The sequence below is a fragment of the Xenopus tropicalis genome, chromosome 3, assembly GCF_000004195.4.
Source record: "Xenopus tropicalis strain Nigerian chromosome 3, UCB_Xtro_10.0, whole genome shotgun sequence".
In the NCBI taxonomy this organism is placed as follows: Eukaryota; Metazoa; Chordata; class Amphibia; order Anura; family Pipidae; genus Xenopus; species Xenopus tropicalis.
In genome coordinates, this window is record NC_030679.2 from 11,324,867 (window position 1) to 11,341,660 (window position 16,794).

Genomic DNA, 16,794 nt, shown 5'->3' on the forward strand with positions numbered 1-16,794 from the left:
ACTGCTCTGCACTGTGACCCAACTTCTGAAATAGTCGTCCATACAATATAACTAGTGCAGATTAAGCCATAGATTTCATTTCCAGACACTGCGCCTCTTTAAATGTAGCCTGTGATTAAGCATGGATCACCCTGTCGTGTAACATTCCTATCTTCTGGAATAATCAGCACAACAGATTTTTGCCATTAGAGACAGTGCATGGTTTCAATAGAATTTCCTTCTTCGCTATAGAAATAATTTGTCATACTCAATTTTTTTTGTGGTAAAAAGAAAACTGACTTTGAAGCCTGTTTCCAGAAGGCATTTCCTGTGGGAGGACAGGAAATCACGAGGATAAAGTTGCGTAAATTCGAGGTCTGCCAATGTTTAATAGCTGTGCACAATCCCGCTGACCCTTAATGCCATATATACTGAATGAGAACATGTAGGCAACGCTTATTAAATAGTTAGGAATAAGTATATACATTGTGTTTTGCTTGTTCCTTTCTAACCACAATGGGAGTTTATAATCCCATGGATTGAAAGGAGATCTAAAGCTCAGCAAAGAATTAGGCTATTAAAAAACTAATTTTTAAGACTTCTGCCCTTTAGGGCTGTAGTAGACGGGGAGATTAGTTGCCCGCGACAAGGGAGACTAATCTCCCCGGATATGCCATCTCACCGGCTTGAATGTAAATCTCCGGTGGGATGGCATATGCGGCGCCGCCATTTCCCAAAATCGCAGAAGATGCCTTGCGAGGAACGCATATGCCATCCCACCGGCGATTTACATTCAAGCCGGTGGGATGGCGTATTAGGGAGATTAGTCGCCTGCAACAAGGGAGATTTGTCGTGGGCGACTAATCTCCCCATCTACCACGGCCCTTAGAAGGAAAGATCTACGCTTCCAAAGATGCCCCCAGTGACCCCCATCTACTATTCTGCTGATGCACAGTACATGAGTTGCTGCCAGGGTACATACACAATACAAAAACATAGCAGCTCCCTGACATCTCGGCTGAAGGATTCCGCTGCCTGAACTGATATTGTCTCTACTGGCTAATAGCACTGCTGGTACTGTCCTGAATGTTTACCCCTGAATGCAGTGGGAACTTAAGCCCTTACCCTTCCAAAAACCTGGTTTCCTGAAGGCTGGAGATGATTTCCACATTGTAAAGATCAAAAGGAGTTTAGAAATAGTCTGCATTGCTAAACTGGCCCACCTAGAGGTAGACATGAGGATAGCACCCAAGAAGAAGAAACCCTGTCTTGCTATTATATGACTTGGGTTGTACTGACAGTACATTAAGTAGGAGAGACAACAGCTTATCAGAAAGCAGTTTTATTGTGTAGTGCTGGCCTCTCCTGGAAGCTCAGAATCGGCTACAATACAGTGAGATAGCGGCCTATGCAGCAATATTACAGCTAAAAAAATACATTTGTTGGTTCCACAATAAAATTTTATATGGTAGAGTTAATTTGCAATGTAAACCTTTCACTTTTAGTATGTTACATAATGGCCTACTCTTAGCAACTCTGTAATTATCCTTAACTTTTTATAGATATTGAATTATTTACCTGAATCTTTCTTTTAAATAGGGGTCAGTGACTCGGCAGCCAAAGAACTATTGTCCTGTGAGGCTACATTGTTACTTATCCTTTCTATTTAGGCCCTCCTCTATGTATAATCCTGTCTCTCTTTCAAACCACTGCCTGGGCGCTAGGTTAAATTGGAATAGCAAAGTCTGCTTAAGACCAGTAGAGGTGCTTCTTCATCTTCTGAAGTCTATCAAGAATGAATGATGCCACTGACCTTAGAAGTTTGTAGAGAGAGAAGAAAATAGGTCTCAATACTGTCCATTGGGTTTATGTGAAAGATCATGGAAGATACATCCTACCTATGAACCGACTGATTTGTTATTTTTAAAAGTAAGGAAACATTTGGCATAACCCAAGGAATGAGACGTCCAGCCCCTGGAAATAAAACAGAGACCTTTTTGGCAGCCTGGGAGTTAATCAGAGCAGAAGATCATCGATTTGGAGTAGGGTCCTATTTTGGTATCGTAAGAAAACAATGAGGTACAGTTTTGATAGGTTGGATGAAATTTGTGCGCTCCCACAGCCCTGACATTCTCATATTACGCCTAAGTGTTCGATATAAGACATGAAATAGGATCTGGATCCCTTACTAACAGTGCAAACTTCCTCCCTCCTTATTAAAACACACAGTTCCATTTGGTTCGCATTCCACAACGTCAATAACACCTTAGTGCCTCGGTAATTTCACTAATCCATTGGCGTCATTCAGATTTAATAATTTCTTTTTCCCCCTCAAATGAATGTATATTTAATGCATTTATCTTTCCAGTCATTCCCCGAGATATTACAATGTGCACTTTATGTCTACTATGGGTACAATGCCAGCACATCAATGATTTTATAAAGGCTATTACATATAGGGAAATGGCTTAATAAAACTAAACATTTTTTGGGGGGGGAATTAAATAAATGGCATGAAAAGATTTGCACTCATGCTACTCCAGTAATAAATAATGACACCTTTATTCTTATATAGGGCTATAAATTTTATGTTGCGCCCTGAGCAGAATTCTTAATGAGCAAACATACACCTACATGAAGATATAAACCCATATAGGGATTAAGCACAGTCTAACCTCAGAATGTGTCTTTGCTTAACTGTGTCGTATCCAGAGGAGTAATGTGCTGTAAGTATTTAAGCTGGCCACATACTCGTTTGGCAAAGACCTTGGCCTGATTTGGCCCACCCACACACTGGCCCAAATAAGGCTCATCCAATCGTTTGCTTGAGGGACCCAAAATCAGATCAGGTAATGCAAGTCCAGAGAGAGACAGGCAAGGACATTATAAACTTGCTGATGAGGCCCTCATCTGATGGCCCAATAGATATCTGGTCACTGTTCAAGCAGGACTTTCCAAGGCCCTCACACACAGGCCAATAAGCACAGCCCATGTATGGACAACTTTATACACGGCATAGAAAAGTAATGTTAGCCGTCACTACCAGATACGTCTATTCAGCCCAAGCTCCCACTCTCAGGAGACAACACGCCATGCCCCCAACTACGATGTATAGTTTGGAATCATAGGATTTATTTAGTTTACTAGGTGGCTACAGCCATGTGACTTGTGCTCTGGTAAACTTCAATCACTCTTTACTGCAAGTTGGAGTGATGTCACCCTCTCCCTTCCCCCCCCCCCCCCAGCAGCCAATCAGCAGAACAACTGGCAGGTAACAAAATTGCTGTTTACTGACACTTCTGCTGAAGGATTTAGCTGCCTGAACTGACAGTGCCTCCATGGGCTAATAGCACTGCTGGTACTGTCCAGAATTTTAGCGAGAGAACTGCCTCCCAATAATTTAGGGTGGTTCAGGCATTTCTCTGCCAGCTATAATACACTGCCCCGTGTGCCATTAGCCTCAATTAGCTTGTAGAGTAAAGGAGGTAGATATACACACAGTGTGCACTTGTAAATAATGGTAATTGACTTTTATATACAAAAATACAAAATACATGAAATAAAGTGAGAGACACTAGGTAGTGGCACCACAAATACATTAAATACAGTGAGAGGCAGTGCAAACTTTAGCCTCAAATATATTAAATACAATGAGAGGCAATGATTTCTGACATTTCAGCATTGTAGAGATCAAATGAAATCAGACATTGTTTGGATTGCTAAACGTGCTCACTTGTCCCACAAAGTGGTAGACATGAGAATAGCACCCAGGCAGGAGAAACCCTGTATTATGCGACTTGGACATTAAGTAGGACTAACAATAGCTTTCAGAAAGCAGGTCTATTGTGTAATGCTGGTTCCTTCTGAAAGCTTAAAATTCACAAAGATGGCTACCTACACACCAAAGACATAGGCCTGCCATCCACCCATGGCCTGATAAAAGACCATTAAAAAGACAGACTCCTTTATCATACCACAAGGCAAGACAGCAGTTTCCTTTACAGGGAAAGAAGAGTAAGCCATGCAGCTATTTAGCCACATTTTATTAAATACTAAAAGGGCAATGGGCTTGTGCTGCCTCCCAAAGCCAGTAGTCAATGGGGCTACTGTAACAAAATGGGCCTGGTCACCTATGGCAGACAATCAGGAGCACCTATATTCCACATAGTAATGAAACAGGTTTAATCTAACATTGATATTCTGAGACTATTTGCAATTGGTCTTTGTTTTTTTTTTTTTTTTTGTGATTTTTCAGTTATTTAGTTTTTCATTCATCAACTTCACAGTTTGAATTTCAGCAGCTATCTGGTTGCTAGGGTCTTGTTTACCTTAGCAAACACGCAGTGGCTTGATTGAGATACTGGAATATGAACAGGCGATGAAGCGAACAGAAGGATACACAAAACAAAGTAGCAATAACAATAAAATTCTATCACCACAGAGCAATCGTTTTTGGCTGCCAGGGTCAGTGACCCCCCCATTTGAATGCTGGAGAGAGTCAGAAGAGGAAGGCAAATAATTCATACACTATAATAAATAATAATGAAGACCAATTACAAAGGAACAGGGTATTCTATAACATACTAAAAGTTAACTTAAGAGTCAACCACCCCTTTAACCAGATCCCATAAATAAGCACAAGCAATTGGGCAAGAATAATGCAATCATGAGACTATTTACTAAAATAACTCTATTAAATTTGGGCACTAAGACCTAAACATGACGATCAAATGACTCCCGAGAATGACTCACTCCATCAGATGATATCTCCCATATAGTTAAGAAGAAGAAGAATCTGAGGTCGGACAGTGATTCCAATTCCATAAACACTGAGGAGAAAGGGGATTTCTTCCACTGAAAATCATTTCCAGCTTTCTAGTTTTTTTGGCAGCGCTCGGTTTGGCCTTCAGTACCTTTCCTTCTTTCCAAAAATGGTCAAAGGGATCCAGATAAAATTTCGAGGAAGAAAAGAATTGATAAAATGATATATAGGCATATATGTAGGTTATCCGTTTAAGGTTTTGTTTTGGCCGTCTCTTATTTTGACTGTTATTTCTTATCTTAAATAAGATGCTAAAAATGGCCCAGCTCGGTTTCCTTGAACTCGGCCATCTGGGGTTCTGTATTTCGGCTCTGCCAAAAAGCTAATTATGCTAAAAATATACAAAATTTATCTTCCTGCAAAATCTCTGTAGCTTGTAATAAATGCCCTTTGTCAGTTCAGAGAGAGAGAGAGAGAGAGAGAGAAGGCATCTGCTGTACTTTCCATAGGGAAAGGCATCGCACCAGATGAGGGTAGTGTGCGAGTCTATGAGACAGAAACAAAAGTATGTGAACTGGAGCTCATTAGATAGGGGGGCCCTTACTTCCTCTGCTCGCTGGCTCGCTCTCTCACAGCGCTCAGGCCTTCTCTAGATTTATGAATGGGTTGACGGAACTCCGCCATTAGACATCGGCCTAACTGCATCACCCCATTGTTACCACACACGCACAGCACTCACTGGGGAACAAAAAAAAAAAAAATGAATGGGTTCGGAGCAGCTGCCAAATCGGCCAAAGACAACTGAGGAAACTCTCTCTCATTATTCCTTTCTCCTTAGGCTATTCTGTCTGCTCTCTCCTCACATACATAATGCGGCCTGTACCCGAGGGCTTATGAAGGCCTTCGTTAAACGGCGTGACTGCGCATACAGCAGAGTTTATTTCTAGAATGTAGATTTATATATTTTATAAATCAATAATTAAAGGGAAAAAAACCCTTAAAAATATATATATTTTTTAAAGTTACGGCCTAACATGAGAGTAACCTAGTGACTAGTATGGACCATATCATGACCACCCCATCTCCCTTAGGACTTGAAGTCCCTCTGCTTTCCAGAGTATATGTGCTTTGTGCACCATGTCTCCACCAGCAATCATTCCTCTGGGGACCAAGCCTCCTGTCCACCATGACCCTATCTTCACTGGCTCCATAGAGTGCAATGCAGGTAAGTAATCTCTGCCCAAGGCCTGTCTGGAAATCAGAGAAGTCTCAGAATCCAATTCTTCAATGACTGCTAGCCTAAAGTGGTAGGGGTTTTTCCTATCATTCTGAGGAACCACGTATGCACACAACTACATTATAGGTTCATAGCAGGGCTGTGCTAATCACTGCAATACCTCAGCTGGTGTATACGTCTGTAAGACCATTACAATGGCCAGGAAACGCTTTAAGAGATCACAACAGTCAGACATATACCAATATATATCTTAATGGTATGCTAGTCAGTCCAGAACCTGCAGGACCCATGGGTTTCTCTGCAGGTCAGACTTTATCTCTTAGGTGGGCCCAGAAACCTCCCAACATGTGACATTAGTACCTCCATTAAACCAGTGACATCAAAAACAAAATGGGCGATTCAACTTTCGCCTTCCCCACCTGCAACATCAACAACGCTGAAGTTGCAGGTGGGGAGGGCAACCACCTCCCCATTAAAAAAGGGTTTAAAGGAGAAGGAAAGGCTAATAAAGAGTTAATCTCAAGCTGCAGGCATTCCTTCAGTTGTCTCAATAGTGCCCTTAAGTCTCCCCATATTTCTCCCGTTCAGATGAACAGAAGCCAAACAGGAAGAAAAAACGCTGAGCTCTGTAAAGAAAGTTCCCATAATGCCTCACTCCTGCACCAAGACCAAGACCGGTGTACATGCTCAGTTTGTAAGACTATGAGGAAGCTTCCTGCTGATTGGCTCAGATCCACATTCCTAAGGGTGGGGAGTTCTTAGCATTCTTGAGGGAGGGGGGAGGAGAGGGGAGAGAGCTGCGTGTCTCTGGGACAGGAAAAAACAGAGACAAGAAATCCTGATTCTTTTGATAGAGGACTCGGTGCAGCGTTTCTGTGAGTGCTGTATTTAGTTTTTACCTTTCCTTCTTTTTTAACAGCAAACCACTATATCCTATATAATATTTATCGTGGATTTTAATGTTTTTAAACTGTTTTTAAACTGCTACTAAAACAATAAGCCTGGGTTTCATCTGACAGTGTGCTCTGGCTTACCACTAGGCTGACCACTAGGGGTGCTGTTTTGTTCATGAATGCGTACATCTGCCGAGACAAGCAACATGGCAGCTATATGTGGAATATACAGTGTATGGAAATACAGAAAAGCAAAGAAGGAATGCCATAAGGCAAGGCTTAATCTCTCTGTATAAATACAAACAATTGCAGACAAGCCAAGGGTTTATTTCTGCTAGCAGTTGCCAATAAAAGTCTAGTATTTCCCATTCCTGCTCTCACAGAGTACACTGACAGAGTTAATATTTTGGTATCTGCCGGAGCGGGTTTTTTTCTGGCATTATTGGATGTGACTCTGTAGAAAGGGCTGCAGCTGACTTTATTTAAAAACTCCTATGAGTCAGTAATGCAGAATGCGGTTGTGTTCTAATAAAAAGTCTGCTGTGGAACATAAATACAGCTCTGGGCAGTAGCCTTATGCATGAAGATGATAATCTCTCAGATACAAGGCTGCCCTTATTAGTGTCTGTAGGCACATGCTGGGAATTGTAGTTTGACAGTTGATTGGACAATGTCAGTGTTACTATACATGCCATCCCAAATTTACAGCTCCTTCCTTTGCCATCATCTTCCTTACTATACTCAGTGATCTCACCCCCATACAATGACACCATCTTGAATTATTATATTGTAAAAGCCCCTTCCTTTGCTACAGTTATGGCTTACTCTGCATGTTATCCCCCACGTATAGTACTATCTTGCCATAGTATATTCACTAGAACACCTATTGGTGCCCGAGTTAGAGTCACCATTGAGGGGTAATCCAGCCAGGACCAATACTGCAAATGTTTACAGCTTGTGAACTGGACAGGGTGGGGTTTAGGTATAATGGGGTATGGGCATACAAAGGCAGAGCCCCTCTTCTTGATTGGGCCTCATTCTGCTTGTTGGTGAGCCCAGTTGACTGCAGGTATTAGGCTGCAGGATTTCTTAAGGTAGCCCTAGCTGCAGGTTTTAGGCAAATCTTTGCCATGGCCCGCTCTTGCCTTTTTCACTCATACCCCACCCACTTCTTGACATTACTGCCTACATCCCGACCCCTCCTGTGACATTGCTGCCCATATCCCGCTCCCTCCTCTGACATTACGACCCACAACCCGACCCCTGCCGTGACATTACTGCCCACAACCCGACCCCTGCCGTGACATTACTGCCCATATCCCGCTCCCTCCTCTGACATTACTGCCCACAACCCGACCCTGCCGTGACATTACTGCCCATATCCCGCTCCTCCTCTGACATTACGACCCACAACCCGACCCCTGCCGTGACATTACTGCCCATATCTCACTCCCTCCTCTGACATTACTGCCCATATCCCGCTCCCTCCTCTGACATTACTGCCCACAACCCGACCCCTGCCATGACATTACTGCCCATATCCCACTCCCTCCTCTGACATTACTGCCCATATCCCGCTCCCTCCTCTGACATTACTGCCCATATCCCGCTCCCTCCTCTAACATTACTGCCCATATCCCACTCCCTCCTCTGACATTACTGCCCATATCCCGCTCCCTCCTCTGACATTACTGCCCATATCCCGCTCCCTCCTCTGACATTACTGCCCATATCCCGCTCCCTCCTCTGACATTACTGCCCATATCCCGCTCCCTCCTCTGACATTACTGCCCATATCCCGCTCCCTCCTCTGACATTACTGCCCATATCCCGCTCCCTCCTCTGACATTACTGCCCACAACCCGACCCCTGCTGTGACATTATTGCCCACAATCCGACCCCTGCCGTGACATTACTGTCCATGTCTGTCCCCCTGAGTTGGGAACTAACACCTTGCCCTGATAACATATTCCCTTACTATATACAATTCCACATTTTTCTCTTTTCGGTTTGAGCACTGCCTATAGTAAGGCAACATGGTGTGTATCTTGTAAGGCAAGAGGGAGAATATATAGACTTAGAGCAGCGGTTCTCAGCCTGTGGGTCGGGAGCCCTTTGGGGATCGAACAACCCTTTTCACAGGGGTCGCCTAAGACCATAGGAAAACACATATTTCCGATGGGCTTAGGAGTAATTTTATGGTTGGGGGTCACCACAACATGAGGAACTGTATTAAAGGGTCGCGGCATTAGGAAGGATGGGAACCACTGACAGAGATACAAACTGCTGCCCTAGAGTTTCATCGTATGAATCATCATGAGTCAGAAAAAAACACAACCTTTAGAATGCAGAGAAAAAGAGATGTCTGAATTTCCCAAAATTTGGGGGCTCCCCCCTCATTGTGGTTACATTTACATCCACAACACAGGTTCATGGGGGTTTGCCTGCATGTTCCAGTCCATTCACATGCATCGCTATGAAACAAAATACCAATAACTGAACTTACTGTAACCCATATGCATCATTTCAACGGGTTTAACAGTACTCAAACCTCAACAAGATTCTGTGCTTGTCTATGCACAATGTACTTAATGTATTATACATTCTGCATTATACAATTCAGCAGTAATATCCCACAAGGTTTGTCCATATCCTGTACAGAGAGATACCATAAAACTATGGCACATAGGGATTCCCCTGTACTAAGCACAATTCAGCAGGAACAGCCCCCTAAGTTTGCTCATAGCCTGTACAGAGAGATTCCATAAAACTATGGCACATAGGGATTCCCCTGTACTAAGCACAATTCAGCAGGAACAGCCCCCTAAGTTTGCTCATAGCCTGTACAGAGAGGTACCATAAAACTATGGCACATAGGGATTCCCCTGTACTAAGCACAATTCAGCAGGAACAGCCCCCTAAGTTTGCTCATAGCCTGTACAGAGAGATACCATAAAACTATGGCACATAGGGATTCCCCTGTACTAAGCACAATTCAGCAGGAACAGCCCCCTAAGTTTGCTCATAGCCTGTACAGAGAGATACCATAAAACTATGGCAGCATAGGGATTCCCCTGTAATAAGCACAATTCAGCAGGAAGAGTCAGCTTGCTCATAACCTGAACAGATACCATAAAACTAGGGCAGTATACGAATTACCCTGTACTTAACACAATTCAGCAGGAACATTAGTAAGACAGAATGGCCCTTTAAATACTGTACTGCAGCAGGGCTTTTCAAGGACTTGTTCAAAGTCAGTAACCACTTGCTAATAATAAGAGCCAGGCCGTTTCATTACTAAATGGCAGTGTGTGCATTAATAGCAGGGAAATTCACCTTGCCTGAACTGCGCTTTACTAACAATCCTATGACAGCTGCACTATCCAAAATGGAATGTGAGCATTCTGCCAATTAAAGACCCAAGCCGCTTCCACAAATGATTAGAAATGAACATCCTGCAGCTCTGCCTTCTGGCGACTATTCTATGTACCACCCTGTCAGTAGGGGGCAACCATAACGTGCTTTACACAACTTCCTCCAATTAGCCATTAGGCAAAATGCAAAAGCTGCACCTTAGTTCTTCATTTTGGTTTTTTGGTTTTCTCACATGCCCAATACACATGACTGGGTTTTTTAGAAATACATAAAGGAAGGGGAAAAAATTAGTTTCCCATACACTCCATTTTAAACAAATAATTCAGATTTTTAAAATTGATTACCTTTTTCTCTGTAAAAATAAACCAGTAACTTGTACTTGATCCCAACTAAGATATAATTACCCCTTATTGGGGCAGAACAGCCCTATTGGGTTTATTTAATGGTTAAATGATTCCCTTTTCTCTGTAATAATAAAACAGTACCTGTACTTGATCCCAACTAAGATATAATTACCCCTTATTGGGGCAGAACAGCCCTATTGGGTTTATTTAATGGTTAAATGATTCCCTTTTCTCTGTAATAATAAACAGTACATGTACTTTATCCCAACTAAGATATAATTACCCCTTATTGGGGGCAGAACAGCCCTATTGGGTTTATTTCATGGTTAAATGATTCCCTTTTCTCTGTAATAATAAAACAGTACCTGTACTTGATCCCAACTAAGATATAATTACCCCTTATTGGGGGCAGAACAGCCCTATTGGGTTTATTTAATGGTTAAATGATTCCCTTTTCTCTGTAATAATAAAACAGTACCTGTACTTGATCCCAACTAAGATATAATTACCCCTTATTGGGGCAGAACAGCCCTATTGGGTTTATTTCATGGTTAAATGATTCCCTTTTCTCTGTAATAATAAAACAGTACCTGTACTTGATCCCAACTAAGATATAATTACCCCTTATTGGGGGCAGAACAGCCCTATTGGGTTTATTTAATGGTTAAATGATTCCCTTTTCTCTGTAATAATAAAACTGTACCTGTACTTGATCCCAACTAAGATATAATTACCCCTTATTGGGGGCAGAACAGCCCTATTGGGTTTATTTAATGGTTAAATGATTCCCTTTTCTCTGTAATAATAAAACAGTACCTGCACTTGATCCCAACTAAGATATAATTAATCTTTATTATTGAGGTATGGAGACCCAAATTACGGAAAGACCCCTTATCTGGAATACCCTTGGGTCCCAAGCAATCTGGATAACGCGTCCTATACCTGTACACACATGCTCTAATAACCTCATGTACAGCAGCCTTATTTGAATAGGAAGTTTACCTGCAAAGGAGAACTAAAGGCTAAAACACTGGAGGTATCAATACATTGTACCAACCCAGGGAGGCCTGGGTTGTTAGGGTAATTAATTACATAGCAACCAGCAGCTAAACTCACCAAGCCTGTGAGTTTCAGATCAAAATAAAGTCTTGTTTTGATTTTTACTGTGGTAAAAAAATAAAAAACAGGATATACACTGACAGATAAGGTGTAAATGCATTAACAACACAAGTCAAATGCATGAATGTAATAAATAAAATCATCCTTATGAGCCGGCACCACTGATTTTCCTGAAACTACGGTACTATTACATCTCAGTGATTTAAGTCATTCTGGCCTGAAGAACCAAAACTATTTTTTTCAGTCTTTTTGACCTTTTCGTGATGTTGTGGTTTTGCTCTTTCTACTTCCTGTAACCTTTGTTGGTCGTCTCACTGTGCAACCTAATAACATCGAGGTCTTCTCCATGGCTACGGTGATATCAATGCCAACAACAGAATAACAATATAATTCATATAAGGGATGACTACTTTTGCCATTAGGTTCTACCTCCCGTCACATGACCTGGGAGAACATTCATCTCTAACAAACTGGTGGCTATGGATCAAGGCAAAGTTGTACCTCATAAACTAACCGTTCGGCACTTCAGCTTTTTGCAACTTTTACGATTGCTAGGATATAAGCAGCCATGTCACTGACACAGCTGCAAATATAATATTCTGGATAAGCCACGAGGGGAAATTCCAAGGTTTAACAGTGATACCAGCAGTATGAGTTACCTACTTTTTTCCACGGATGCTGTTAACACTCCCCCAACATGCAAAGAAATAAAACAAATTACCCTGGGAAAGGGATGGACAGGATACTTACCACATCTGTGCTAGTGATCTTGGCCAAATGCTCTGTGAGACTATCACCAGAAAAAGAGGTTTCTCCATCATCCAACTGCAGCCCACATATTGCCGCTCCTACACTTCCAGTTGCTATCATAGACGGTGGGTACATTGCAAAGTTAAAGTCTGCAAAAAGAAAAAACAGGCAAATAACTAGAGGGCAGGAAATGAGAGGCAGCCGTGCCAAGGCTTGCAATTACCACACAAACCTAGAACAAAAAGCCAGGTCGCTATAGGAGTCAGACATGGGTTATTAATGGTTTTGCTCGTTTTGTCTGGCCATAGCTATCTAGCCATTGCAAACGCCCCCACTTTTGCAATGACTAAATGCATCATGTGCTTTTCATAAATCACTGAACATGTAAAAATATGAAAAGCACCTTTACAGCAATTGTAGAAGCCCTGCTCCAGGGTCGGAATGTGTTGGCCTCAGCTCCATAGAAGTTAGGGTAGCTCTGTGATTTTTTGGGCAACACCGTACTGTTTCTTCAAAACCTTATGTGATCCCCAACCAGTGCCTCGTGAGCAACATGTTGCTCCCCAACCCATTGGATGTTGCTCCCTGTGGCCTCAAAGAAGGCTCTTATTTTTTAATTCCTGGCTTGGAGGCAAGTTTTGGTTGCATAAAAACCCAGAATAATGTCAAACAGAACCTTCTGTAGGCTGCCAGTCTTCATGGGGGCTATTAAATAGCCAATTATAGCTCTTATTGGCACTTCCAGGAACCTTTTTCATGGTTGTGTTACTCCCCGACACTTATTCCATTTGAATGTGGCTCACTGGTCTAAAAGGTTGGGGATCTCTGCCTTATGTTATGAGAGGTACAAAGTCTGCACAAATTTAATAACCAACAGCAATCTCTCCTAAGCAATGCTCCCCTACACAATGGAATCTTTGGTATGGTCCACAGAGGTAACCTGGATCAAAAGTTTCCTCTAAGGTCTCAATCTTCTTTGGTTAAGGAGCCTCCTTTGCACAGATTCATTAACCAACATCAGGGATCCCCAACCTTTTTTACCCTTGAGCCACACTCCAATGTAAAAATAGTTGGGGAGCAACACAAGCATAAAAAAAATTCTGGGGGTGCCAAATATGGGCTGTGATTGGCTATTTGGTGGCCCCTATGTGGACTGGCAGCCTACATGAAGCTCTGTTTGGCAGTACATCTGGTTTTTATGCAACCAAAACTTGCCACCAAGCCAGGAATTCAAAATAACCACCTACTTTGAGGCCACTGGGAGCAACATCCAAGGGGTTGGGGAGCAACATGTTGCTCAGGAGCCACTGGTTGGGGTTCACTGACCAACATGAATCAGTCCAAAAGGCTGGCACTAAAGCCATCCAGAAAGTCCTAAGCAATGCTCCCATACACCATGAATTCTTTGGTACGGTCCACAGATGTAGCCTGGTTCAATGTTTCCTCTAAGGTCTTTGGTTAAGGGCCCTCCTTGCTGTCCAACATTTGGTCTGGCCCCTGTCCATGCAAAAGACAGCCACAGCTATATAAATATATAACTATAACAATCTCTCCTACAGTTCCAGAAATACCTGGGAAAATTAGCAATTGCACTCAGATTTCACTCTAATTAACCTTTGGACTGGCCTCTTCTTACAGTGCTTTGGAATCTCATGCAACACCGGGGCAACATTTCTCCTAAGTTACTGACTTTCCCAGAGTGGCGTTCAGGAATGGGTTAAAAAAAAAAAAAAAGGTGTTTTCTGTATCCCACAGGCATTTTATAGATGACAAACTTGATAGTTTGATAACATCAGATCAATCAAGTCCACTTATTGTGTGCTTTTTTTCTATATGTATGTATGAACTGGGGAGAAGTTTTCATCCTTGGAAAGGGAATAAAGAGTCACAGTACCACTGCCAACTCGCACTGCTGTAGGTCTGACTCCACGTGTGGTCACATAAGAGCGCTGCGATGCCCAATAACCTCGTTGGCTCTCTTAATGTCATTCAAAATGGGAATTAGGCAGCTAGCGAGGGGAGAGAGGCCCCGAGATCAGCATTCAACATTACTCCTCGCTCTGCTCTGGCGTAACGAGCGCCATAAGCCCGGCTATCAAAGCTGAACGCGCTTATGGCTTTGTTGGGCAACAGGCTGCGAATTGTATCGGTGGCTCCTAATTTTAGCATATTAATTAACTGCCGCTGCTGGTCTGGCGAGTGTCTGGGAGAGAAGAGTGTGGCGCCATTGTGCGGAGTCACCAACCTCATCTCAAGCTATTGAAAATTATGTCAGTGACCTTGTCGCTGATAAAAATTCAACCTGACATGCCCACAAAAGGACCGGGGGGGTGCACCAATTTCAGGCACACGGTCTTCTAAACCAGCCCAGACCCTATTTATGTGGAACTTTAGGGAGGGGGTGGGGTGTTGGTCACATTGTATAAGGCCACCTAGGAGTATGAATAGGCACAATACATCAGTCCTGGTCACATAAAAGCTTTGATTTCCATATATCCATATTCAATGGGTCAACGGCTATTTAACATTTTTCTGAAATAATGCGTGTGTAACTCGCCGTGAAACTATAACATAAAAACTATGCAAAAGACCAGCTTTGGCCAAAAAATGAACAGAGAGTCCTTGAGAAATTGCTGCAAGCAGCTGTATGCAGAGATTTGTGCTTTCAACTGTGGGATAGTGAGAAAAGTAAGGCAAGCGGGTATCTGGGAAGGGGCTCTACTGTGTGATAAATGCATAGTTTGGTTGTGTAATTGTGGCACAAAAATCAGATAACACAGCAGGCCTTAGGACCACAGTGGCTGACCCGAAGACATTTTTAAATCTGCACAATAGATATCTGAAAGATTTTTAGCAGGTTCTTCCCAGGGTCTCATAAGATTGTCAACAAGCTGCCAACTTGGCCCAAAAGAAACAACAGCCAAAGTAAGTTTATACATAGGGCACTTTTTCTCTTGGACAAGACCAACCAACCAACCGACAAAAACATTAAGTACATTAATGGGAAAATTTGCAAACATATATAGCCCCCAGTTCCATAATTAGTATTAAACTGGGTAACAAATCGGGTTACCTAAGGACTTCATGGACATGCTGTCCTAGTATGATTGCCATCTTTTGCCTGGGGCAATATCAGTTGTCATGGAAAAGGGTCTGGGAGATGACAGGGAGGGAATGGGGGACCCAAATGCCTTGGCTGGCATTTTACCTGCTAGGCTGGTGAAAAAATGGCCAGGAGGCAACCCAAGGTCCCAGCCACCAGTGTAACTAAAAGCTAATTGGGTCCACAGAAAAATCTCCCCAAAACTGATAAAGGTATGTACTGCTTCCACTTTCAGATTGCTTGTCTTGGCAGAATCTCTCCCTGTAGACTGTAAATATAATATTTATGTTAAACTAAAAGTGAATTTTAGGGTGAATTACCCCAGCCTTTGTGCTATATTAGCAGGATATATCTGACTGAGCGGAATAACCAGTCATATACACACTATATTTTCCAGCAATCTCCAGTTTCTATGGGTTGCTGGCAGGAATAGTTCAGCAAAAGCCACGGACTGCAGATACCGCCGCTAAATAAAAACGAGAGAGCGATGGAATCTGAACTTGCAGGGCTGTGAAGAATTTATGGAAAATGTGTCACTTGTTCCTGTCGAAACAGAAACCCTCTTTGGAGCATGACTGGCACCGATTCAAGAGAAATTCCATTATTTTCCAAAATCCCTAAGCAAAGCATCTATCAGGGATGAGCTATCTTTGGCATCACTGCTGCTGAACTACTAATCCCAGCACTTCTCCATAGTCTGATGGTACACTTTGGTCCTCTGGCTTGCTAGTTGTAATACCTGCATTACCTGTATGAGGTGCTCCCTATGCAGTATGCAGCAATAGCTTTGCTTCTCTATCTGCCACAGCATCCATATGGAACAAATTAATGTACAGGTATGGGATCCCTTATCCGGAAACCCGTTATACAGAAAGCTCCGAATTATGGAAAGCCCGTCTCCCATAGACTCCATTTTAATCAAATAATTCAGAATTTTAAAACGGATTTCCCTTTTCTCTGTAGTAATAAAACAGTACCTTGTAATTGATCCCAACTAAGATACAAATAATCCTTATTGGATGCAAAACAATCCTATTGGCTTTAATTGCAGTTTTATTGATTCTTTGGTAGACTTAAGGTATGGAGATCCAAATTACGGAAAGACCCCTTATCCGGAATACCCTTGGTCCCGAGCATTCTGGATAACGGGTCCTATACCTGTACTATTGCAAAAATGCTCAGAGGAGCATTCTGAGAATTATACATGATTCCCCACCCCAGCCCCAAGAGAT

At 42.5% G+C, this 16,794-nt stretch overlaps 1 protein-coding gene across 1 annotated transcript in view; it reads right to left on the bottom strand.

Annotated features, from left to right (window-relative positions):
- The window catches only part of ccnd2 (cyclin D2), a 48,483-nt gene that overhangs the window by 14,304 nt on the left and 17,385 nt on the right, over positions 1–16,794 (bottom strand). The window contains exon 4 of the mRNA XM_002940302.5: positions 12,460–12,608. Coding sequence (XP_002940348.2) covers positions 12,460–12,608 — 149 coding nt within the window. The remainder of the gene's footprint in view (positions 1–12,459; positions 12,609–16,794) is intronic.